This window comes from Aspergillus novofumigatus (assembly GCF_002847465.1).
Source record: "Aspergillus novofumigatus IBT 16806 chromosome Unknown P174scaffold_4, whole genome shotgun sequence".
Lineage (NCBI taxonomy): Eukaryota > Fungi > Ascomycota > Eurotiomycetes > Eurotiales > Aspergillaceae > Aspergillus > Aspergillus novofumigatus.
Window position 1 is genome coordinate 1,059,697 of NW_020194277.1, and position 24,264 is coordinate 1,083,960.

Below are 24,264 nucleotides of genomic sequence, written 5' to 3' on the forward strand. Positions count from 1 at the left end.
AGACTCGATCCGCGATAAGATGTGATCTCTACACGAAACCAGTTTGATGGACATAACAGAAGAACGAGACCACCAGAATCCCTGGATGCATTGACTATTCTAGTACAGACAAAGTCAAGAAACAGCCATCTTCAAGGAGAAGCGCCGTGCACAGCGGGTGGAAATAGCACAGTGTCGATTAATCAACGGAGAAATTGTGAGATAGATGAGTCCTGCTGTAATTCCATAAAATGAGATCACCGGAAAAATAAAAGCAGCAAATATCCGCTTGCACCGTGCAGGGGTGTATCATTTCAACATGACCAACTCTCGGGGTTCCTTCTTCCGTGCGATATCATGTGAGGCACTCTGGCAAAGGAGTTTTACAAGATCAAGTGAAAGGAAAATAGAGCTCCAGGCGAAGAAGAGGATATGCGCATTCTGAGGCTGAAATCTTATTCGAAAGCTAGCAGACGATCACCATTCAAACTCGCCCTGGCCTTTGTGGAAAACGTATCTATTTGAGTCAGCGTCTGCGCGTCGGTCAAACGTAAGGCTTTTGGAACTTACTCCTTGCCGCCTGTGGTTAGGATACCATCCTTCAGAGTACACTTCCACTTGTTCTTCACGCGTTGCACTTTATCGTATGTACAGAGCATGACCTGTCCAACAGAATCTTCAGCATCATGATCCTCGGCGACCAGGTCGTCAGGATCGTCGAGGTCGGAATTGATAGCATCTTCATCGTCTTCCTCCCTGTCATCGTCGTCGCCACCCGGGCCATCAAACTGCGCCTGAGGCTGGGCAGAGTTCGCGGTCGACTTGATTCCGACAGCAGGGTGGGCATCAGTAAGGTGAGGCTCCCGTCTCGACGTCGACAACGAGGATTGACGCTCATCTAGAGGCATAAGTAGTCCACCTCCCTCGAATTGAAGCATGCGATGTCTCAAATGTTCGCGTAGGAACCGATCACCCTCGCTGTTCTGGCTTTCTGCGGCCTCGCGTCTCCGTGCAACCTCCGCTTTCCAATCTGATAAAGCATCGTCCCCTGCACCATCTGTCTGAGAATTGGTCATATTGGGTTGGGGGCCGGATGGATAGCCCGGCTCTTGTTTAATCGCTGGCGTCTGTCCATTGGGCGTCTGTGCTGGGTACTGAGGACGGTGCTGCTGTCCTGGCATCCCCATAGATGCGGGAGATTGCGCTTGCAACTGACTGACCGAGCTAGCTGCTGCGGCACCGTATCTTTGATGAAGCATATTAGCAGCACGTTCGCGTGCCGACTGAGGATTCGAGGAAGGAGCCGACATCATGTTGCTCATGTGAGGCATTCCTGGTTGCCCATTGAGGCCCGGTTCGGTCTTGATGTGAGATTGCTGTCCCATGTGCGCGGGCGCAGGCGCTTGCATCGGAGGTACAGTTCCCGGTAGGGATTGGGGAAGATGTTGTTGGGGCGGAACATGTTGTTGCTGTGTCTGTTGCGGAGGAGCGGGTCGAGGAGCGTTGGAAGGCACAGGAGCAGTAGGAGGGAGTATTTGGTTTTGAGTCTGAGGAGGGGCGGGCTGTGGTGGTGCAGGATCCCAAGGGAAGTGGGCGACACCAAGCGACGAGAGCTTTTTCTGCCAGCTCTATATTGGGATATAGTTTCAGTAAGATGTCATAGAGAGGATAATGATGGAAACAGCATCAGAAAGAAATAGACAATGAAATGAAATAAAATAAACCAAAATCAGAATAAACAAGTAAAACAGTAAGATTAGATGACGAAGATAGCGCCGTTACTGTGAACCGTTAAGTGGGCGCGGGCCTTGGCGGACTAACCGTGCCCCTCTCCAAAACGGGCCATAGGAGCGGATAAAAGCGGCGCGGTATAAAGAGACTCAAAAGCTGGTGTTTCCCCCGGAAGCAGCGCCGCCTCCCGCAATCCTCGGACCCCCGCCTTGGGCCGGGATTGATCATGACAGAACACCGCACCCTGGGAATCAAGGGCATCATGATGGTTTTCCATCAAAAAATCATCACAGAATGAAGAGATATCATGAACCCACCTTTCGCAGATCTATTAATGTTTGCTGATCGACACCACTTTCTTCGAAATCGACCTGAGAAGCATCGCAGACCTCCTGGATGACACGGTCAAACACCGTGCCCTGCACATCATCTGGTATAAGCCAACATCCTCACAAAATATGGGCTGAAGATTATCACGGAGAGAAGGAGAAGAACAAAAGACAGGGCAAGCCCAAAAATCTCCAGAGTTTCCCCGGTCAGGTAAGGTAGGGCTGTTTGGAGATAGCACTCACCACCTGCTGGTTAGACATGGTTGTGGCAATAAGAGAGACTCAAGTATGAGAAGACGTAGATCAGAGCTTCTTGTTTCGTTTCTTCCTGTTCTCTATACTAAACTCCAGCAGTGAAGGCGTTGTGTTCCACTGGTCTATCAGAACTGAACCTCCGTCGCAGCAACAGTCAGTTGCCAGGGCTAAGATGCGACCGGTCAACCCCGACGTCTAATGACACTTGAGCAACTCCAAGTTATGAAATTGTGCTTGTGGATATTATGTGTCCCTGCAATGAGACTGGATCTGAAGATCGGAAAATATCGAGGAATCGACACTCTGGTGGGGAATCGGCAGGTAGAGAAAGACGGCAAGGCAGCGTACTGTAGGGTTCTGGTTGAGGTCAAAGTCGCTCTCCCCAGGCGAAATCCGTCCTCCTCTCGGCGTGCTTAGTAATCTCCACCCACTCACAAACTAGTGAACCATGGCGACAACAGGGAGGGATGAGTGCTTAACTTCATCCTCATCTTCTGTAGAATAATAATAATAATAATTCACTAACTCGTCTTTCAAAGAAATGCAGTGAGAAATCAAGCTATTACTAGTCTCCTGAACTGAGTGACATCGTCATCATCTCCCCATCATCAACCTGAGCGATATCTGAAACCATACTTCAAACAGGTTGCCTGATGGATATGGAAGGCTCACTCCCTCCCAAGGATCAGTCACATCTACAAAGTGAAGTAGACCTTACAAATTGGTGAGTTATGTCTTATGTTAGTAGCATTAGTGCCCAGGCTCTATACAGAAAACCAAAAGATAAGAAGTCAACCCATCAGAACGCCTCGCATGCGAAATCCTCCAACAAAAAGATGTAACATAAAGTCAGGATATAAGAAACAAGTCAAATTTTGCAGAAGAGCAGACGTCCATCTACCGAATGGTCATAGACTTGGTCATCTGAGCTTTGCTTCCAACGCCACCTTCCCGGGACGCCGAGGCACTGGTACCAGGCTTGCGCTCGAAGATCTTCCAGAATTTCAAACTCTCGTCAGCAGCGGCAGTGGCCAGCAATTGACCATCGGGGCTCAGGCAGCTGTGAAGCACTCGTGTCTCATGAGCTGGAATCTCTATGTTACGGACCAGAGTGGGATAGCTCCAGATACTCAAAGAATTGTCAGGAAATCCGCTTGAGCTGACAATCTCTCGGTAGTGGTTGCTCCATCTCAAGCTGGTGACCTGTGAGCCAGTATCGATGCTGTTAGTCCGGGCACCGGTGGTGGTGTTCCAGAAGTGGATGTGACGGTCATACGAGCCGCCACCAGTCGCGAGCAGGTTCAACTGCCAAGGGCACCAACTCAGAGCTTTCACGGCCGCACGGTGGTTTGTCTTGGTAAACTTGGGAGCGCTCAGAGACCGCGCATCCCAGATGTTGACCAGGTTGTCATTACCGCCGGTGGCGAGTTGAGCCCCATCGGGTCGCCATTCGAGACCACACACTTCTGAGGTGTGGGAGACGAGTTCTGCAACCTTGTGTTGAGCGATGCGAACATCGTGGTTGAAGACGAGACCGCTGCGCGCACCGGTCGACAATGTGTGCTTCGACCAGCCCATCACACCAACACGGGAGTCATGGCCAAACATGCTTCGAAGCTTGGTGCCTTCTTCCACGTCCCAGATCTGCACCTCTCCCGTGCCGAGACCCACTCCGACATATGCGCCATCGCCGCTCCATTTGACACTGCTTACATATGTGTCTGGGGAAGTTTCTAGCAAGCAACTGACAGATCCAGAATCCGCCGACCACACATAGACATTGCGCTCAAGACCAATAGCGACCTGGTTGCCAGAGCTCCAGTCCAGCAAATTGAGATAGTAATCATCAAGAAGACCAGGAGCGTCCAATACCCGCTCAGGAGCGGTCTGGACTCTGCGGCGGAATTGAGAACCTTTGGCTTTGCTTGATTTCAATGGACGATTGTACTGTGCTCTCAAGTCAATTGGCTTTGACGATTCTGGAGGTGGTGGCTTGAAGGCGAGGATACGAGTGTTCAAATTGACGCCACAGGCGTCAGCGAGCGACGATTCGTAGGCGACGGCATCAGGTGCGGGCTTGGTGTACGACGTTGTTGAATTGTCATTGTCCTCAAGACCAAGATTTTCAAGAGCAGCAGTCAGATCATCGTCGTCTCCTCGACCTCCGATGTCGAAGGCGCTCGCAGCACTTGCAAGGACGGAGGATCCTTCACTACTGCCCGTCTTAGGCCGCTGGTTCTCCTCCGGTTTGGCGGTCCCAGTTGTTGTCAGCCCTTCGCTTGCGGACCGGTTGGGAATGAATCTGTCACCAGCATTGTGAGCGATGCGAACGGTGGTCTTGCCCGACCTTGTGCGAGCAGAAACTTCTTTCCGCACCCGCTCTTTCGATGACGGAGACTGGCCCGACGAGGGGCCTGTGCCGGTTAAAGACCAATCCGAAACACCAAGCTCAAGATGCCTCGGGGACTTGCGCGTCCTCGCAATGTTGGATTTCGGGGATTCTCGGTAAGTTTTTGATGTCTTCGCGACCGATTTAGCGAAGTATGAGGACAGATTGCCACCGTAGACCGAACGACTGCTGTCTTTCGTAGCATCTGCCGATTGACGAGGGGGTGTGAAGGGAGATGAATGATTTGATGCCACACTCGCTCTTCTCGCGTGAGGAGATGGTGTGAGAGGCATGCGACCGCCAGCGGTCTTGGATGAAAACAGTCCGTGATGGGACTTCACCGGAGTAGATATCAATGGAGTAGCCATGTTTGTAATGTACAATCCCCAACGAATGGTATATTAGAGGGTCCTCAAGAGAAAAAATTGCTCCTCGATTTCAATTGCCAGATCCGGTCATTCAATGAGGATGTAGGTCTAAAACGCAACGAAATGGTAGTGTATGCAAGTATAAACCGGCAAAACGAATCATATACTATGCAAGCAAATATCAGATACGAGCGTAACTGAGAAAAATGCAAAAGGAAGATGGATTCTGAGAGCAGCAGAGCAGAGATCCAGGGGAATAAATACAGCGTATAGTTCTTTCTCCCCATGGCAACGGTTACCTGAGGTACGGCTGTTCTAACACTGATTGGGTTAGCGTCCACATGACGTGCGGCTCTTTCCTTTTTCGTTGGGCGCCGATCGTCTTGGCGCTCTTTTACACTTTTCTTCCCTGTCATCATTGCAAGATCCAGTCCGGGACTTGATCTGAGCTACTTTAGAAATACAATTCTGCGTCTCTAATCCCGTCGACTTTTCAATTTCCTTTTCATAGCACGGTTGTGTGGGTCAGCAATACAACTCGGCCCTTTTGGAGAGCCTGATGGCGTGGCAGCCGTCCTCCACTATTACCAGTAATACTACATCCTCCCCGGTCTTCACCCAATTCCGCGAGGACCCACCGTCTTGGATCAGATCATCAAGAGGTTCAAATTCAAATCCGATGACTCCCACTCCCTCAGTTCATCAGAGACCACAGAGCGCATACCTCATGCCGACCAGTCCAGCTCGAGGTCGTCGTGGTAGCACGGATTATCGCCCCGTCATCCGCAAAGCCCAAGGCAATGTCCCTGCGTGTTTGGTCAATGCATCCGTGACGTATTGCAACAATGACCAAATCTATGCGTTTGGAGGATTTGATCAGTTCACAGACGAAGGTTGATACTGATTTTATTCTACGGTTTAATCGAATATCTACATCATCTCTCATGCTAACGTTTCGGACTGAAATAGTTTACAACCATGTCCTGAGATTAGACTTGAAAGCACTTCGTTGGGAACTTGTGGATAACTATGGCGATATTCCCGGTGTTCGCATGGGTTGGTCGATTCATAGCAGATGGCTTTCTTGAGTTCCGCTAATATGTTTTAATACTTTTTATAGGACACACTGCTACTCTGTATCAAGGCGACAAACTCATTGTCTTCGGGGGAGAAAATGAACATCGCGAATACCTCTCTGATATCGTCATCCTCGATATCCCCACTTCGACCTGGACTCAACCGGAAATTCGTGGACAAATCCCGCGGGGAAGGGCTCGTCATGCTGCTGTCATTCATGACGAGAAGCTTTTCATCATAGGCGGTGTTACTGGAGAGAACAATGTGATTCTCGATGATCTATGCTACCTTGACCTGAAAACATGGACCTGGTCCCGGAGTTGGAGATTCACAGCTCGTTTCGACCACACCGCCTGGGTTTGGGGGGACCGTCTTTGGATATTTGGAGGCCTCGACCCGGATATGGAACGCACAACCGATATTTGGTGGCTTGATCTCAAGGGCTCGCCGTTTCTTGGAACCCCGTCTTCGCAAGGTACCGTGGAATTCCCCGGAATACTCAACAGGATGACTCATAGTTCAGACACGGTATATAGTAGTCCAAACCAGCAGTTGCCCGGCCGGTGCGGTAGCTACGCGGCGAATTCTGGGAGTGTACAAGTTCGCAACTCCGGTCGAAAAAAGCCAATTGCCCCAGGAGCTATCTCTTGTCATAAGTTCCGATCTGGTCCTTATGTTCCTGCCTTGTCTGCTGGAACCCACTTTCAGGCTCATGCGTCTGGTGTCCTCCTCGACCTGATCACCCCTTCTGAAACAGTCCGGACATATGAGTGCAAGTTATCGGCTTTGGAGCTTGACACTCTTCGTTGGCAGAAACTCGCAGATGGGCAAGAGATCTTCAAGCCCGGGTACCGCTGGCATTATTGTACAGTCAACGCTAGTGGCACCAAAGCCTGGCTGCTGGGATGCAGCCTTGACGTTGGCGCCGCTCCTGGCAACAGTGATGAGAATCATATGAGTGAAGTGCTTTGCATTGACCTGGAGAAATACGGTTTGCTTGGCAATGAACTGGCGACCCTGTCTCCTGATCAAAGCCGGGCTTTGGTATCGGAAAGGTCAGGACTGCCGCCCATTTCTGGGCTTGGGGCGGATCTCTCCGCTGTCTTCGACCAACCTCCAGAATCTGGCAGTGATGCTGACTTTATCATCACCGCAAATCCGGATGACTTCGAATATCCGGACGATGTGGCAGAGGATGCTCCTCCGACAGAGTCTCAGCCGGCGTTCTTGCCCGCGAATGCTCCCACTTCGCCTCCTATTCATGTACATCGCATCATCCTGCAGCTTCGGTGGCCGCATTTCAAGCGACTGTATTCCGCGCAAATGGCAGAATATCACTCTAAGAGAATGCACATTCCTGAACCATACTCTGTCGTCCGTGCTTTCCTCTACTATCTATACACAGACAGCATATCAGGGCATCCTGAATATTGCTCCAGCATCATCGATGTTGCAGGTATGCTCGTCATGGCGAACCTGTATGACATGCCAAAGCTACGCCTGCTCTGCGTAAATCGCTTGAGCCGCGAGTTGGATGTGGAGAACGCGGCCATCATCTGGGAACGGGCCGGGCGGACCAACGAAGATTGGTTGATGCGGCGCGCCGCACAATTTTGCCTCAGCCACTGGGGTCGCGTTGTCCGGACGGACGGCTTCAAGTCCCTCAGTCGTCAGAGCTTGATTGAGCTGTGCGAGGTGGTCGACATGGAAGGTCGGATTGTTGCCGGACCCGAACTGGAACTAGTGGGTGCTCTAGGAGCGGAGGGGGTTGATCTCAACAGAGATACCAAGCGATCCCGGCCTTCTGTTGGAGGCGCTATGACTGACGACGTGGATGATCTCGAAGGGGAAGATGTGGATGGAATGGAGATTGTTTGACCTTACGGGCTCCCAATTCATTCAGACACTGCACCACGGGAAACAACAGTACAGGAGCGGACACGCCGACCATATGACTTCAATGACTATGTATGACTTTCCTATTTCTACTACTGGATGGGCGTCAATTTGGCAAACGCACGGATGTTTCTAGCAATAAGCATCTTGGGGGAGTTATGGGACCATTACGGGTATAGCTATGTATAATATTCGACATAACCGACAGATAGCCGCTACGTCCTTACTACTCTGTTGAAAGCAATACGTCTCAACTATGTATAGCAAGACCTCCAACAAGTCCAATATAGGTACTGTCAATCGGTTGACGGCCCGTCGAGCCGCTGTTGTTGCAGTGCGGCCAGTGCCTCAGGTGCCCCGCCAGGCATCAACTTCCCGAGTGTCAGCACGGCCTCATTATGCTAAATGATAGCCATTAATCTTCCGCGCCCCACACCAGTATTCCTCTGGGCGCGGCCTTCGCTTCCTGGACTATTTACAGCTTCTTCCACTCTTGGGACCTATACTGTAGAATGGTTGGACCAAGGAACTGGTGACTGGGTGAACCGTGATGCAGTCCGTCGATTCTCCAAGACGGTTCCCCGCTCACCCCTCCATGGCTTGATGGAGAGCTCTTGAAATGCCAGGAGGACGGACTTAAATATCCGTCCATTCTCCTCGGTCATCCTGGAGAAAAATCCTCGAGACATACCACTGCTTCTTTCAGTAGTTGTCCCATCCATTGAAAGGAAAAGAAAGCTGTCTGAATCCATCCCCTCGAGATCTATTCCGTCATGGGCTCCACAACTACCTCGACTCTTCCTCCGGACTTTCTTTGGGGATTCGCAACTGCGAGGTATATCCTGATCTTATGTCTTCTCTTTCACGGGTTTTTAACTAATTGTCGCCGCTATTTCGTTATCTAGCTACCAGATTGAGGGAGCTGTGGATGAAGATGGACGAGGCCCATCTATTTGGGATACCTTTTGCAAAACCCCCGGCAAAATAGCCGGTGGAGCCTCTGGCGAGGTGGCTTGCGATTCTTACCACCGCACCCATGAGGACATTGCCCTGCTCAAGGAGTGTGGCGCAAAGGCCTACCGTTTCTCTATCTCATGGTACATCATTGCACAGCCTCTGGGACACTAATTGAGAGAACGAATTTTGGCTAACCCCATCTCGGTCATAAAATACAGGTCTCGTGTCATCCCTCTCGGTGGCCGGAATGACCCTGTCAATGAAAAGGGTCTCCAGCACTATATCAAGTTTGTCGACGACTTGCTCGCGGCGGGTATTACTCCTCTCGTTACCCTCTTCCACTGGGATCTTCCCGATGCGCTTGACAAGCGCTACGGTGGTCTTCTGAACAAGGAAGAATTTGTTGCAGATTTTGCCAACTATGCTCGCGTAATGTACAATGCTTTCGGCTCAAAAGTCAAGTACTGGATTACTTTCAATGAGCCATGGTGCAGCAGTGTGCTCGGATACAATGTAGGCCAGTTCGCCCCTGGCAGGACCAGCGACCGTACCAAGAGTTCTGTGGGTGACGGCTCGCGCGAGCCTTGGATCGTCGGCCACAACATCCTTGTGGCTCACGGAGCGGCGGTGAAAATTTACAGAGAAGAATTCAAACCCAGAGACGGTGGTGAGATTGGCATCACATTGAATGGTACGAGCACTAGCCTCCATGTGCATAGCTTCATGGAGTAGTTGCTGATCAAATCCAAGGTGACTGGGCCGAGCCTTGGGATCCCGAGAACCCCGCGGACGTCGAGGCCTGTGATCGCAAGATCGAGTTCGCTATCTCCTGGTTCGCTGACCCCATCTATCACGGCAAGTACCCAGACAGCATGGTCAAACAATTGGGTGACCGCCTGCCCGCCTGGACCCCGAAGATATCGCCCTCGTCCACGGCAGCAACGACTTCTACGGCATGAACCACTACTGCGCCAACTACATCAAAGCCAAGACAGGCGAGCCGGACCCCAATGACGTCGCCGGCAACCTGGAGATCCTCCTGCAGAACAAGAACGGCGAATGGATCGGTCCCGAGACACAGTCGCCCTGGCTGCGACCCCAGCCCATTGGGTTCCGGAAGCTGCTGAAATGGCTCAGCGACCGCTACAACCAGCCCAAGATCTACGTTACCGAGAATGGCACCAGTCTCAAGGGCGAGAATGACCTGCCCGTGGACCAGATCCTGAACGACGAGTTCCGTGTGCAATATTTCCGCGACTACATCGCCGCCATGGCGGACGCCTACACGCTGGACGGTGTTAACGTCCGCGCTTACATGGCATGGAGCTTGATGGAGTAAGTTTTCTTTCGTTCCGACGTACAGGACCAGCTAGCTGACAGATCCCCTTCCCCCGTGCAGCAACTTCGAATGGGCCGAAGGCTACGAGACCAGATTTGGCGTCACCTTCGTCGACTACGCAAACAACCAAAAGAGAATCCCCAAGAAGAGCGCCAAGGTCCTCCGCGAGATCTTCGATCAGTACATCGAGAAGGCTTAGGTTGACGGACTGTATGACATGGAGCTTAGGATGATGTTGCATGTACATAAAATTAAAATCTCATGATTTCACAGAGTCTACCTAGGGTAACTTCATCACATCTAACTTGCCCCGGAAGAGCAGTTACCAGCCCTTTGATACCGGTACTTTCCAATTATTTGTTACCGTATCAGACATGGAGTTTTCTCCGTGCCGCATGCGTTGCTCCGCACTCTATTGTCATGTGGCAAGCTCCTGGCTCCACCACCCCACTCTGCATTTAGCCTGCAGTCCACAGTCTCCACTGTCCCATTCTTTGTTTTCTGACTGGAACACTTTAGCAATGCAACTGAGCCAGGCCAGAATCAGAGTTAACGGATACAATCATCATGAAAGATTATATACAAGATAGACTGAATGATCCTTTGCACATCTTCAGTCAAAGCTTTATAACGCATACCGGAAGTTCTCTGACTCCATGTCGGTCAAGTCCTTGAACCCATCCAGAATAGCAGCTTCCTCGCGCCGCATGAGACTATCTTCCGGTGATGCCTTGCGATCTCTCCGCAGATTCTCCCATTTCATGTACACATACGAAGCAAGCGCCAGGGCAATCATGCCAGCATAGCAGATTAGCAGACCTGTCAAGGCGGAGTTGTACCGGGGCGCTTCACGGGCGAAGAAGATTTTGGCGCCAGCGACGTGACCTGCTGCGAACATGGTGAACCACATGCCATTGGCCATCGAGCGCTTGGTATGTCCGGCGACATTTGTCGCTAAAAGGTTCCACGACACGATGATTGGGGCCCCGATGATGTACTGCAGCCAGGTGCAGCCGACCAGAGCCCATCTGTGGTCGAGGCTGGTGAATCGGATGCCGAGGAGCCCGCCGAACGGGATGAGGCATGCCGCGGCGAGGACGAGGCAGCGCGAGTCGCGGACGTAGGTCGCGACGAGGCCGCAGATGGGCACCACGACGGCTTGGATGGCCCCGGTAGGGAGCTGGAGGAGAGTTGTGTAGATGCCGTTGAAGCCGAAACCCTTGATGAGCGCCGAGGCGAAGTTGGACACGCCGCCGTTGATGACGCCGCAGCCGATTCCAATTCCTAAGGAGAAGAGGACTTTGGGGTCGTATAACGCTTCGAGGGCCTGGCGCGGCTTGATCTGCTTGGTTTTGACCCCGATCATGTTCTCTGATACTCGCTGAACAGCGACAACGCGTTGCCGGTGGGTGAGGAACTTTGCGGAGCTCGGTGAGTCGGGCATCAGCCAGAGGAAGAGACAACCAGTGGCGAAGTTCATCAGACCGATCGTGAGGAAGATGAGCTGCCAGCTGTGAAGATTGGTATTATGAGAATGGCCCAGTCCGAAACCGAGAAGCGCTCCGATCATCGTGGCCATGCCATTGCCAGACATCCAGAGACTCATACGCAGAGGCTGTTCAGATCTCGTGTAGAACATGGAAGTGAAGTTCATCACTGCATCAGTCAGTTATCCGAGTCTGAAGTGATGGATGACACAATTTATTGGAACTTACGGCACGGACTCACGCATGCCTCTGCCATACCCAACAGGAACCTCAAGACTAGGATGCCCGCATAATTCTTAGCTCCGATATGCGCAATAACGAGGCCGGCCCAAATCAGGATGACTCCACCCATATACTTCGCTAGGGGCAATCGTTGAATCAGGAGATTCGCCGGGATTGCCCAGAACACATACCTTGTCGGGTTAGCGAAGCCGGCTCCATTGTATGAGGAAAGGGTCTGGGGTACCCAAAGTAGAATATGGCAGCAACCCAAGAATATCTCTGGCCTTCGAGACCGAGATCTGGGATCAGGGTATAGGCCGAGGCATAGTTGAGCGAAAGCTTGTCTATGAATCACAAATGAGCGGGTCTCTTCAAGAATCGTCCGAGTGAATGAGCATGTCTAACCCAGAAACTGCATTACAAAGGTTAAGTATAGCTATGCAGGCGAACTGTCAGTGACTGATACACAGCACGATGCAATTAGCAAGACAGCGGATCCTACAGGGGGCGTACAATTGGCAATATCCTGCCATCTAACATCTTGCGCACTCGGATCCCTTCTTTTTCCAGTTCCTCTGGCGATAATTGCTCCACCTCCGCATAGAGGTCTGCTCCAATGTCCCTAATATCCTCAGGTGCAATATCATCCTTTTCCTCCAGACTGTCGGAGCGTCGCACATCCAGCTCGGATTCCGTAGTGTCGGTCATGGTTGCAAGATCAACTGGCTTGGAGTGCAAGTAAGTGTCGTACTGTTGAAAGTTGACGGGTTCAATCTACCCCTTCCCATAGGAATCCTCCCCGCCGTAATTTCAGATAGCATAAACATTGTAGAGAAGATTCTGCAGAGCATAATGTTTATCAGCATCTGGTAGATAGCACACAAGGTACTCTATCTCTTGGCAGATCATGCAAGGTACTCTATATCTTGGCACTCAGACCATGCTTTCTTATCGTAAACTGTGCAGCAAGTCAATTGCCAAACTTCATTTCTCCACACGAAGATGGCTAATCAGACAATCATTGGACAAAAATCCAATTGTCCCCTTAGTTGGTGGGATTAAGATTCTGGAAGACGCAGGCCGAAGATGGTCGACTGGATTGATGTCGTAGGGCGTCGGCACTTGTAGCCTTGTAGGACACCGAGATGCTAGAGTTGGATCGAGAGAGCGCACAATGTCTGCGATGGGATTGTAAGTCTTCGAGATAGGATTGGTCGTCAGGTATGTTGCTGGCGAAGAAGATATAGCAAAGAACTAAGACATTCATCCTCATCGATGCTCGCATCTTGAGTCTTCAACATGCCCTAAGTTCGGGACGGACTAGACTTAGTAGTCCGAAATCTCCAACGTATCAGTGTATACGACGCTTCCGGCATGCAACAAGAGAGGGAATCCATTAACTCTGTATGTAGCCACTGCAATGATACGAGCCCGGTATGAGCCCAGTCCCTGTCTAGCATTGGACAAATTGCAGGCGATAAATGAGTGAGTCTGAAAGCTCATACAAACACAGGCCGAGTATACGGATCTCCGAACGCTGCCGCCATATAAAAGTCATTTAATCCAGCGTTGAGTCGACTTATCATATCCGATCATCTTCAGGTCAATATTCAGCGTCTTCAGCATAATGTCCATTGTAAATTCCTGTACAAACTCTGTTAACATCCTCTATCCAGCCGAAGCGACAATCCATCAAATATACCTCATCTTCAGGTGCCTCACTCCCAGTACCCGCCTCCTGTTCCTTCCGGGGCATCTCAACTTCATCAAGAAGCTCAGCTTTCCGCTGCTCCAGTTCCTCTTCGTCAATCTCAACCCCCTCCGCTTCGGCATTGCGATACCACGAATTCATTTCCTCCTGTTCCCACCTGGCGCTGTCACTCTGCATTCGCTCCCCCAAGCTTTCAGACCCCCCATCCGAGAGACCCGCTCTCGAGCTCCTTCGAAAACCTCTTCAGCAGCTTCCTGGCTTACAGTCTTCCATTTTAGAATCAGAGCTTCGAGCTCGGCATCTTTCGACGATGATTCAATTCGTAGAGCTTGCTGCACGGTATCGAGTTCAGAGCGGAGAGCAGACAGTCTGGATTGTAAAGCTCGTTCTTCCTTTTGAAGCTCTGAGGTGAGAGGATCTGCTAATATGCTCTTCTTTGATGGAATTATCTGATTTGTACCCGGTTTTCGTTTTCGATTCTGCAAACTTGGAAATGGCGAGGCGGGGGATGAGCTTGTAAGAGAGGTTGGTTTAGAAGAGATGGAAGTCCGCGGCGTAAGATGCTCCTGTGCACCTTTGCCATCTACATCTTGCCGTTCTTGTTCTGCAGCCTCGGTCTTGATGGAAGAATTGTTGAACGCCTTTTCCTTGTCCGCAGTGCCCTGCACTGGCTTGCGGAGAGGTGACTTGAACGGCTTCGAGAGCGTAGAAGCGGCACCTTCGATGCGACGTCGTTTTCCGTTCAGATTGACAGAAGACATTTTCAAGCATTGACATTCAATTCTGCATTGTATCACATCCTTACATACGGCTTGCCGATTTAAAAAGTGATTCACTTGACTTGGGAATGATGGCAGAATGCACTCTTGCGCGTCGTCTGGAGGAGTTGATCAAAAAGACGCTTATCGATAAGAGCTGCTATCCGATAAGATAACGGATACTGATATTTTGAGATTTACGAGGTCTTTATGAGCTTGAATGGTGCCTAGAAGAATGTACAATTGGAAGAACTCATGCAGATGCTTTCTCTATTAATGTCCAACACCACCGGCAACCCACTGAGCAAACTCCGGATCTCCAGGCTGCGGGAAAAGCCCCGGTCGTTTTGATTGTTCCCTGCCGCTGGGTTGGCACCCGGATTCTCGTTCGGCCTCTGCCTGTTTCGCTGCTGCCTCAAGTATACAAGTACGAGTAATGTGGCGGCCAAGGTGACAATAATGAGGCCTTCCAGAACGCTCTCATCAATGTCGAGTTCGAGGTCATCATAGTAGCCATCGTCATGGCGGTGTTCATCAAGACGGCGTGCGTCTGGATTTGAAGATAGCATGTCATCTTCATCTTCCGCATGCTTGTACAACTGTGAGTGGTAAGCCTCCTCCTCTTCGTCGTTCTCAATGAACGCTGCAATCCACTCTTTGAATGTCCGACGAGGCTTTTGTTCTGCGGTGTCCGGTCAGCATGTAAACAGGCGTAAGCGATCAAATCATCTTGGGTATCCTACCCTCATCCTCTCGAATGGAGTTGACCTTTCCATTCGTAATCTTGTTCCAGTAACTGCGTATCCGCAGCTTTATTAGGCTTAATTTCACAGGCAGATAAGCTTCTGCATTTGCTTCGAGCGCCAAGTCGTAGTATCTTTTGGCCATATGGAAGTCTTGCTCCACAGCGACTCCATTCTCGTGCATCCAGCCAAGGTTCCAGTAGGCCTGCGCACTGTAATGGGCTTCAGCAGCGGTATGATAGCAGATAGAAGCTTTTTCAGGGTCGGCTCCGATGCCAGTTCCGCCGAGATAGTAGTCACCCATCTTGATCAGCGAGTCGATATTCGCCTGCTTGGCCGAACGTGTCCAGTAGATCAGTGCTAGAGCAGCGTTTCGAAGGAGAGACGGAGGAGGCTTCTTAAACCCAGGTACAATAGAGTCGAGCGACAACAATGAGCGCTGCTCATCGAGCAGGAATGCTACATTTGCCTGAGCGCTTTCGTAGCCCTGCTCTGCAGCCATCATGGCTGGGATCAAAGCCGCTTCTTTATCGCCATTCACATACGCGGCGTTTGATTCGGCAAACGACGAATGAATCGCCTCGGCACGCTCCGCGACCATCTTATAATACGATGCAGCCATTCCGCAGTGTCGTTGCCGGCCGATGCCATTGTTCGACAACTCCGCCAGGTAATAGAAGGCCTCCATGGAACCCCAGCGAGCAGCCAGCTCGAAATACCGTATCGCCGTGGCGACATCTCCCTGATCCAGGAATAGAACTCCAAGTCTGGTCTCCGAGGCTGGATAGTCCTGATCGGCAGCCGATTTGAAGTACGAAGCGGCCCTGAAGGCATCCTGGGGCACGCCGTACCCGTGAAGATACATGAGTCCTATCTGGTGCTGACAGAGCGAGTCGCCGTTGACGAGTCCCCGCTTAAACCAGGTAAGAGCGTTGTTGAAATTCTGCTCGACGCCTTCGCCGCGAAGGTACATCATTCCAACGTGGCCGGCTGCCTTCGAAGCAAGTTTATCGATCCCCATGGGGTGATTGGGATTGACCGACCCGTCCTTGTTCCAGTAACGTCTCGTTACCTGCTTGAAATACTTCATTGCCTTTCGGAAATTCCGAGGCAAGCCTCGTGCCCCATCGTAGTGTAGCTTCCCCAAGCTAAACGTGGCCTTGAGCTCCCCCTTACGCGACATGAGGTCCAGGTATTCTAGAACATCCTCCAAGCTGGCCTCGGTACTCGACTGGACCCCATCACGCTGTGCGTTAGGCCCTGAGCTTGAGACACTGGCACCCTCGCCGTAAACGCCACCCTCCTCGTCCGCCCACCGATATGCTTCACTAGCCATGCTATAGCCACCGGGCGGCCCCGATCGATACCACTGAATCGCCTTGTCCGCCACTTTCTTGTAGTAATACGTCGCTTGATCGCAGTCTCTGGGAGTCCCGATACCAGCGTGGTGGCGATACGCCAGCGTCATTTCAGACCTCGTGTTCCCTCCTTCCGCAGCAAACGTATGATACAACAATGCCTTGCCCTGGTCGCGCTCCACCCCGTCCCCAATGCCGGTGGCGTACATGAAACCGAGCATATATTGCGCTGTACTGTTTCCAGTCAGGGACGCAAGACTCTGGTACCAATGAAAAGCGCGCTTGAAATCGCGCGGATGTGTAAAGTTGCCATAGAAGTTCATTTCCGCTAATAGGAACATCGCATCGGGGTTCTCATCCTCCTCCGCAGCCAGCTTGAGTTCTTTCACGGCTTTGACGACATTCGGATCGACTCTGCGTTTCTCAGTTGTCTCCAATTGAGGTGCATTCATGAATAGGATGCGGAACGCCTGTTGAGCGTAATGTAAGGCATATCCGACGAGGCCCGGTGGCTTCTCAGATCGGGTGGTTGAAATCTTTATTCCATGGAGGATTCTGAGGGCATTTTCGACACGTTCTATAAGAAGACAATATCAGTCGCCGTTCAAACATGCTCACCCATTGGCAGCAATAGCCTCTTACCTTGTCCGGGCCAAATGTGAGACCCCTCAGCTTCACCCGCATATTTGCTTCCATGCTGATATGCTTCGGAACTCACATCTATTGATGTATGACCATTCTCTGACTGAACTTTCGATTCAACCACGAGCGCCTGCAGCAGCACTAGAAATTGATCGCTGATCATCAGTATGAGAACCTCAGTGCGACCACCGTTGACGTAGTGGATACTTACGGAGCGCCAGAGGCAGGAAACGCCATAGCCATAGGTTCTTCATGTTGCCTGGCAAAACTTGGTAGTATTTGGGAGCAATAAGAAGCACATTGCGATTCCTCTTCTCACAATTGACTGGACATCGATCCACCTCGTCAACAGTCAGAAATGTGGTCTCGATGACTCCGGGGAAGCTGGTTCGGCGTATTATGAGCTCACGCGGGAACCGGCCACCTGGCGTTGCGGAGCTTCATTTTGCCGATGAACAGATCGTACCTATGTGCATCATCTTATCACAGAATAATCATGTCCTGCGATAAATTTCCTACAATGCTAAATAATGTTTTCCCTTCTAAGAATAATATTCCCTTTATTTATCCATTCCTTCTTCAATCCGTTTTAGCTAGGCTGTGTACATGAAAAGAACAAGCAGTGGCAGTAATACAATCATTAACAGCGTTCTTGAGGGACCAAAGCACTCGCCCATCCACTAACCATTCAGTTCGAAAGCCATCGTGGTATTTCGAAGGTCCGAAGGGAAGTGGGAGTGCAATGAATGAGAACAACATGCATCGCCAGCCCAGAAGAATGTATCACAATTTCAGCAGGGTGGCTCAAATTATTGAAAAGGAAAAACAATCAGGCTGAAACGTCAAAAAAAGGCATACATTTGTGAAAGGCTGCTGGCGCCCATATTGAGGATGAAATAACCAACCAAGTCCGCGGCATCAGATGCAAAATGTGTTCATTTTATGGATTGTTCGATAGAATGGATGATGGTACAGGAATAGAACGGAAACCATAAAGAAGTAGCCGAAGCACTTGCTAATCTCACTGGCGAGGAGACCTAAACAAGAATGTTAGTCAAATGCGCACACATCAATCAAGCAGAAGACGAGGGTACATACGAAGGGCTGAAGGCCGGGGACGTAGGACTGTATCCAGGGGAGGTGGGGCCTCCCGGAGACGTCGGCGATCCAGCAAAGTTAGGCGACGTAGGTGAGTACGTCTGCGGGCTCGTAGGAGACCAGCCAGGAGATGTAGGCGTGTACTTGGGAGATGTAGGTGAAGTAGGAGATAGGTGTCGACCGGCGCCACCAATAGCAGGACTGGTCGGGCTGTAGCTAGGCGACGTAGGGCTGAACGCAGGAGAAGCCGGGCTGAAGCTGGGGGACGTAGGGCTGTAGTTGGGCGATGTTGGTGAAAACCCTGGCGATGTGGGAGAGTAGGACGGAGACGTCGGGGATGCCTGTCCATACGCCGGCGACGTCGGTGAATATGCGGGCGAGGTTGGAGCGAACGATGGACTGGCAGGAGAGAAGCCAGGGGACGTCATGAAACGAGGACTGGTGATGCCCATGCCAGGAGACGTAGGTGAATAGCTTGAAGTTGGGGAGTACCCAGGAGACGTGGGATTGGCGCTGAACGGGCTGCTGGGTGAATAGCCTGCCGGGCTTGTAGCAGCGGGGCTGAAACCACCTCCAAAGCCACCCGTAGGTTGGTACTCGGTGAAGCCGCCAGGAGACTCGGCGCCCGCCTGGCCAATAGGCGAGAATGAAGAATCCGGATCGGGGTACCGATGTATGCACTTTCCTGCATGGGCGAACCAGTATCGTACTGTGTGGCAGCACCGTCGGAAATAATTGCATCCTTGGCCCCAATGGTTCCCATAACACCGAACCGTGCATTGTTCGACACAACAGTATTGAGGAGGTTTTGGTCAAGGAAGAGGTCAAACTCTCCTGTACCAGCGGGCGCCATCTGTCCCAGGATCAGATTCTCTGACACACCGCGGCAGTCGTCGAGTTCTCCGAAGGCTGCAGCTTCCAGCAGGATCTCCACCGTTTCTTCGAACGAACACCGCATCAGGGCACCATTGTCAGCACGATTGATACCGTGGCGAGTGACCGGTGTCAGATAACCTCGCACCGTCATGACGTCGACCAGAAGCGCCAGATGACGGTGGTTGACATAGGAACCGTCGAAGGCAAGCACTTGGGTCAATTCCCGAAGCACAGCCGTACGGGCAGCTTCAATACCGAAGACTTCAAAGACCTCGATAAACTGGTTCGAGTACGTACGCGTAGCGTCAACTCCAGGGACAGCCAGGACCTCACCAAGGGAAGAACCACTAGTTTCAAGAACCCACTCCTTGCAGAGAGGATCAGTCTTGCTCGCAAACAGGCTGCCATCCTCAAGAACACGGACTTTGCTCTTCTCGTTAATAAAAGCCCGTTCCACTCCTTGAACACCACGGAGAGTGAGAGTATCCAGAAGATGCTGCTCCAATTTCTTGAGAGTGACATCGTATTCAATGTCCTCATCATCCTCGTCTTCCTTGTAATCCTGGATTTGACGGATACGGATGACCTGCTCATCGGCGTTGTTATCACTGAAAATAACCGCGATATCCTTGGGATAAGCCTGCTTAATCTTGGCAGCAACATCCTGCACTGTAAGGCCCTTATCCAGGAGCTTTGGCCGACTGAGAATGATACGAAGCAACCACTTGGACTGTCGAGAAGAGGCGTCTGTGACATCCTCCGGAATGATGAAGTAGGACTCGACCATATCCCTATCATTTTCAATGACCGTGGTCTGGATGTCCGGGTCGTAGTATATCTCAGTGGCTTCTGTAACGGATCTCAGGCTGGTATGCTCAACAACGCTTCGCAACTGTTTAGCAGATTCCTTATCGTGGCATTTGTGGGGCAACTGGTAAACAGTCATAGATGGCGTCTTGATGTTTGTAGCAACGTTGAGAATTTCCTTGAGACGAGGAACACCGAGGGTGACGTTCTTCGACGAGACACCAGCAAAGTGGAACGTGTTCAAGGTCATCTGTGTGGCGGGCTCGCCAATAGACTGAGCGGCAAGCACACCAACCATTTCACCTGGGTTAGCGCCAGCCTTAGCAAATCTGCTCTCAATAGCACCGATGACATGCTGGAAGGCAAGCTTGTTCATCGAGTACTCGGTGACAAGTCTGCGGAAAGCAAGGCGACTGCGAAGCTGTGCCTTGAACAACAGTGTGGCATTCTCCTGCGCCTCGCGCGAGATCGGATCGTCGCCGCGCACAACTAACAGACGATCGAGTAGAGAGCGGACTTGAGGGATGACTTCAGCAGGATGTAAATCGCTGATGGCCCCTTCGCGTATCCGGAATGTGCTCCTGGCGGTCTCAAGAATTCTCTGCACGTTGATGGGAAGCTGCATCATCTCATCATCTTCTTTCGCGACAGAGCGAAGGAATGCCCGATCTTTGAGCAATTGCTCCCATTCCTCATCGAGATATCTCTGGACTTCAACATCGCCAGCAATTTCATTGGCCTGTTCCAAGACTTCAGGTCCCAGGCTCCTCTCGGGATCCATGAGATCCACACGGAATCGCTCTCTGAACTTCTCATCAGAGCATCTGATAATGTCGACCCGCTGGTTTTCGATGTGGGCACCATCAAGTCCGTCTTCTCCGTAGATGAATTGTATCACATCGCCCAGAGAGTTTCTGACAGTACCATCATACTTAACCATGACCTCTTCCAAGGCCTTAACCAGCTTTCGCTGAATATAACCAGTTTCGGCAGTCTTGACAGCAGTATCGATCAGACCTTCTCGACCGGCCATAGCATGGAAGAAGAATTCAGTTGGGGTTAGACCACGCAGATAAGAGTTTTCCACAAATCCGCGAGATTCCGGAGAGTAGTCATCCTTGGTAAAATGGGGGAGAGTACGATATTTGAATCCGAAAGGAATACGCTTGCCTTCGACGGACTGCTGACCCACAACAGCAGTCATCTGAGAGATATTGATCGTCGAACCCTTAGATCCAGACCGGGCCATCTGGATGGCATTGTTGAGATCCTTCAAACTCTTCTCAGTCTCACTACCAGCTTCGTCACGGGCATTGTTGAGCGCACGCGAAACCTTGCTCTCAAAGGTCTCTCGAACGTTCATACCAGGCAGGGGCTCCAGGGTATTCTCCGTCGCGCTTGCTGTGATAGCCTCGACTTCCTTCTTCCTCTCTCGCACACAATTCTCGATTCGCTGAATCGTGATCGCATCGGGAATGGTGTCACCAATACCTATACTGAAACCATTGTGCAGCAGCCAGTAGTTGACAATGGTTTGTGCACCGTTGAAGAAAGCCACTGCGGTATCCGGCCCATACTCATTGAAGATTGTGTGAATGACCCCACCACCGCTAGCACCAACAGTCTTCTTGGAGAACATTCCATACATCAACTGTCCGCCGTGGATAAGCAGACCACCGTCCGTCAAAGGCGAGAACTTCTCCGCCAGACTAGAGTTATCTTTCTCCACACGCAACAAATTGAGCCCAGATGGAAGAGCCATGCTTATCATCTGCTTTCCAGTCCACCTAGGTCTCGGCTTCAAGATGGCTGGTGGGGGATAACTCCATCCCAGTCTGGAATCCACAACATAATGTTCATGACCTGTTCTTTGGTCAAGAAGACATCACGTCGGCAAATCTTGTAAATACCGCAGAGAGTATCTTGCACGATACCCATAAGCGGACCGTTACGCTGGGGAGACACGATATTCAAAGGGACCAAGGCGAGCTGCTTCAACTCTGCGCGAGACTCCTCGCTCTGAGGAACGTGCAAGTTCATCTCGTCACCGTCGAAATCAGCGTTGTAAGGGGTGGTGACAGACAGGTTCAGTCGGAAAGTCGAATACGGCATAACACGGACACGATGACCCATCATAGACTCCTTGTGAAGGGAAGGTTGACGATTGAACAGAATGATATCGCCGTCCATAAGATGCCGCTCGACTTTCCAGCCATACAGCAGTTGTTGACCTCCAGCTCTTCGGGCATGGCGTAAGTCAATACGCTCCCCATTGTCCCGCACGATATACCTCGCTCCAGGATGTTCGTTCGGGCCATTAGCAACAAGCTGCTGCAGCTTCTCGATGTTGTACGGAGTGACAACTTCGGGGTAGGTCAGAGTCCGAGCAATACTTCTCGGAACACCGACCTCGTCAAGAGACAGGTTCGGATCACCAGTAATGACAGTACGAGCGGAGAAATCGACACGCTTGCCCATCAAGTTCTGTCTAAGACGACCCTCCTTACCCTTCAGACGGCTTCGGATAGCCTTGACCGGTCGGTTCGACTTCTGCATGGCCTTCGGCTGACCAGCGATATCGTTGTCCATGTAGGTGGCAACGTGGTACTGCAAAAGCGACTCAAACTCGCGTACGACGTGTTCAGGAGCGCCTTCCTGTTCGCATCGCTGGACATTCTGGTTCGCTCGGATAATCTCAGCCAACTTGTAAGTCAGATCATCCTCACCGCGCTGGCCGCTGGTGCTGCCACCGACGAGAACACTGGGACGGACAGGAGGAGGGGGAACAGGCAGAACAGTGATGATCATCCATTCAGGACGAGCATAGTCATTACTCAAGCCCATGATGCGAACATCTTCGTGAGAAATGTTGCGAAAGACATTCAGGGCCATCTGAGGAGTGATGACTTTCTTTTCCGGCTGCTGCATCTCATCCTCATCCATCATGCTCTTGTTGGGCTTCCATGTTCCAACCAAAGTGATACCCTCTTTACGAATCGTGGGCTGGGCGTTACCGCAACCACCATGCCTCCGGAGAGGCTTGGAGCTCTCTTTCGAAAACGGCTCGTCCTCGTCCGGCGGAGGGTCTGCTTCACAGATCAACACATCCTTGGACAGTCTCCATATATGGTCGAAACGTCGCTTGGGGTCTCTCATGCGTAGGGCTTCTAAGAATTTGGAGTCGGACTGGTTCTATGTCAGCATATCATGCCATCTAGGATTTGCCATCCCAATTAGGGATGACTAACCGTATCGGCTTTGATCTTGCCACAGTTGTGGCAGACAGTCTCGAGGAGTTTCTTGACTTTGGTCAAGAAGCCTAGAGTATAGTGTTAGCTTCTCGCATCTGCAGCTGATTCCTAGACATCTAACATACCGATGTGGAAGACTGGCGTCGCCAGTTCGATGTGTCCGAAGTGCCCAGGACACTCCTTTTGACCCTCCTCGCAGGTCTCGCAGTTCCATTGCCGGTCAATGGTACCCAAGCGAGGATCGTTCAAACCCTTTGTCCGAGGCCGCATCCGTTGTTCGTCCTGTTTATCATTTCGACCTGTCAGTCATCCCACACCACAAGCCCCAGTCAACAGAAGCCAAGTTGTACGAACCATCGTCTCAGGATACTCAACGTGCACCACGCTCATCCTTTTGATCTCCTCTGGAGAGAAGAGACCAAACTGGATCTCCTTGATGGTGCGCAAAGGCGCCTTGGAGTAGGGAAAGTAAACGTTCGACATGGTGGCGATCGGTCGTCGGATGTAGATGTGATACTCGAGGAAACGAAGGCGGTTTAGCGATCAACGAAACGAAGGATCCGAGTCGCACAAAGCAAAATCAAGCGATACTAGAGCGTTAACAATCAAGCGTGCTCGAGCGACGATGAAAGCGCTTGCAAGCAGCTGGCCGGCTGAGGCCTTTGGCAGCCCTTGCCACGAGGGCGCCTGCGACCTGGTGTCCCCGAATCCGCGAAACTCGGGGTGAAAGGGCGGAAAACGGTATATCTCGATCGAGTACGTCGAGTTCAATAGCCCAAGGAGAGACAGGTAGATATCGCGATACGAGACGCGATAATCTGGAGGGTTGAGGGATGGGCAAGCAGCGTGTCGAGATGAGGAAAGGGAGATGGTTGGATGTCACTTCAGTTTGGATGGGGCACGAGTTTTCTTGAGCCGCAGCCAGCAGCACTAGCGCGGTGCCCGCTAAAAGTCCGCAGCGCTAACCCATAGAAACTTGGCAGGTGGCAGA

General features: G+C 51.4%; 8 protein-coding genes across 8 annotated transcripts; 2 read left to right on the forward strand and 6 right to left on the reverse strand.

Moving 5' to 3' along the window:
- Positions 1–456: 456 nt before the first annotated feature.
- Positions 457–2,300, reverse strand: P174DRAFT_370326 (transcription initiation factor IIA large subunit; the record flags this gene model as incomplete). Its single annotated transcript, XM_024822327.1, has 4 exons — positions 457–496; positions 550–1,607; positions 2,028–2,140; positions 2,279–2,300. The coding sequence occupies 4 exons, from the start codon at positions 2,298–2,300 to the stop codon at positions 457–459; spliced, it is 1,233 nt and encodes a 410-aa protein (XP_024682449.1).
- Positions 2,301–2,990: 690 nt separating this feature from the next.
- P174DRAFT_441121 (WD40 repeat domain-containing protein) lies at positions 2,991–5,258 on the reverse strand. The gene has a single exon (XM_024827232.1). It carries the CDS (start codon positions 5,049–5,051, stop codon positions 3,192–3,194), a length of 1,860 nt encoding a protein of 619 aa, XP_024682450.1. The 5' UTR covers positions 5,052–5,258; the 3' UTR covers positions 2,991–3,191.
- Positions 5,259–5,465: 207 nt separating this feature from the next.
- Positions 5,466–8,269, forward strand: P174DRAFT_450805 (Kelch motif domain protein). The gene is made up of 3 exons (XM_024828969.1): positions 5,466–5,944; positions 6,021–6,107; positions 6,172–8,269. The coding sequence occupies exons 1-3, from the start codon at positions 5,611–5,613 to the stop codon at positions 8,004–8,006; spliced, it is 2,256 nt and encodes a 751-aa protein (XP_024682451.1). The 5' UTR covers positions 5,466–5,610; the 3' UTR covers positions 8,007–8,269.
- A 190-nt stretch (positions 8,270–8,459) lies between these two features.
- Positions 8,460–10,595, forward strand: P174DRAFT_441124 (glycoside hydrolase family 1 protein). The gene is made up of 6 exons (XM_024827233.1): positions 8,460–8,859; positions 8,930–9,121; positions 9,200–9,672; positions 9,732–9,869; positions 9,899–10,316; positions 10,381–10,595. The coding sequence occupies exons 1-6, from the start codon at positions 8,798–8,800 to the stop codon at positions 10,517–10,519; spliced, it is 1,422 nt and encodes a 473-aa protein (XP_024682452.1). The 5' UTR covers positions 8,460–8,797; the 3' UTR covers positions 10,520–10,595.
- Positions 10,596–10,863: 268 nt separating this feature from the next.
- Positions 10,864–12,737, reverse strand: P174DRAFT_450807 (putative MFS allantoate transporter; the record flags this gene model as incomplete). The annotated part of the gene is made up of 5 exons (XM_024828970.1): positions 10,864–11,976; positions 12,036–12,220; positions 12,274–12,373; positions 12,435–12,465; positions 12,543–12,737. The coding sequence occupies 5 exons, from the start codon at positions 12,735–12,737 to the stop codon at positions 10,946–10,948; spliced, it is 1,542 nt and encodes a 513-aa protein (XP_024682453.1). The 3' UTR covers positions 10,864–10,945.
- A 654-nt stretch (positions 12,738–13,391) lies between these two features.
- P174DRAFT_450808 (putative DNA repair protein Dds20/Mei5) lies at positions 13,392–14,576 on the reverse strand. Its single transcript, XM_024828971.1, has 3 exons — positions 13,980–14,576; positions 13,732–13,920; positions 13,392–13,673 (listed from the first exon to the last, which is right to left on the reverse strand). Exons 1-3 carry the CDS (start codon positions 14,499–14,501, stop codon positions 13,584–13,586), a joined length of 801 nt encoding a protein of 266 aa, XP_024682454.1. The 5' UTR covers positions 14,502–14,576; the 3' UTR covers positions 13,392–13,583.
- A 149-nt stretch (positions 14,577–14,725) lies between these two features.
- On the reverse strand, positions 14,726–17,625 carry P174DRAFT_450809 (ubiquitin ligase complex subunit HRD3; the record flags this gene model as incomplete). The annotated part of the gene is made up of 4 exons (XM_024828972.1): positions 17,453–17,625; positions 17,242–17,382; positions 15,242–17,176; positions 14,726–15,180 (listed from the first exon to the last, which is right to left on the reverse strand). The coding sequence occupies exons 1-4, from the start codon at positions 17,493–17,495 to the stop codon at positions 14,726–14,728; spliced, it is 2,574 nt and encodes an 857-aa protein (XP_024682455.1). The 5' UTR covers positions 17,496–17,625.
- Positions 17,626–17,776: 151 nt separating this feature from the next.
- On the reverse strand, positions 17,777–24,138 carry P174DRAFT_503693 (DNA-directed RNA polymerase II core subunit RPO21). The gene is made up of 7 exons (XM_024831175.1): positions 23,628–24,138; positions 23,399–23,555; positions 23,271–23,341; positions 21,933–23,208; positions 19,063–21,885; positions 18,340–19,024; positions 17,777–18,278 (listed from the first exon to the last, which is right to left on the reverse strand). The coding sequence occupies exons 1-7, from the start codon at positions 23,754–23,756 to the stop codon at positions 18,263–18,265; spliced, it is 5,157 nt and encodes a 1,718-aa protein (XP_024682456.1). The 5' UTR covers positions 23,757–24,138; the 3' UTR covers positions 17,777–18,262.
- Between the last annotated feature and the right edge of the window lie 126 nt (positions 24,139–24,264).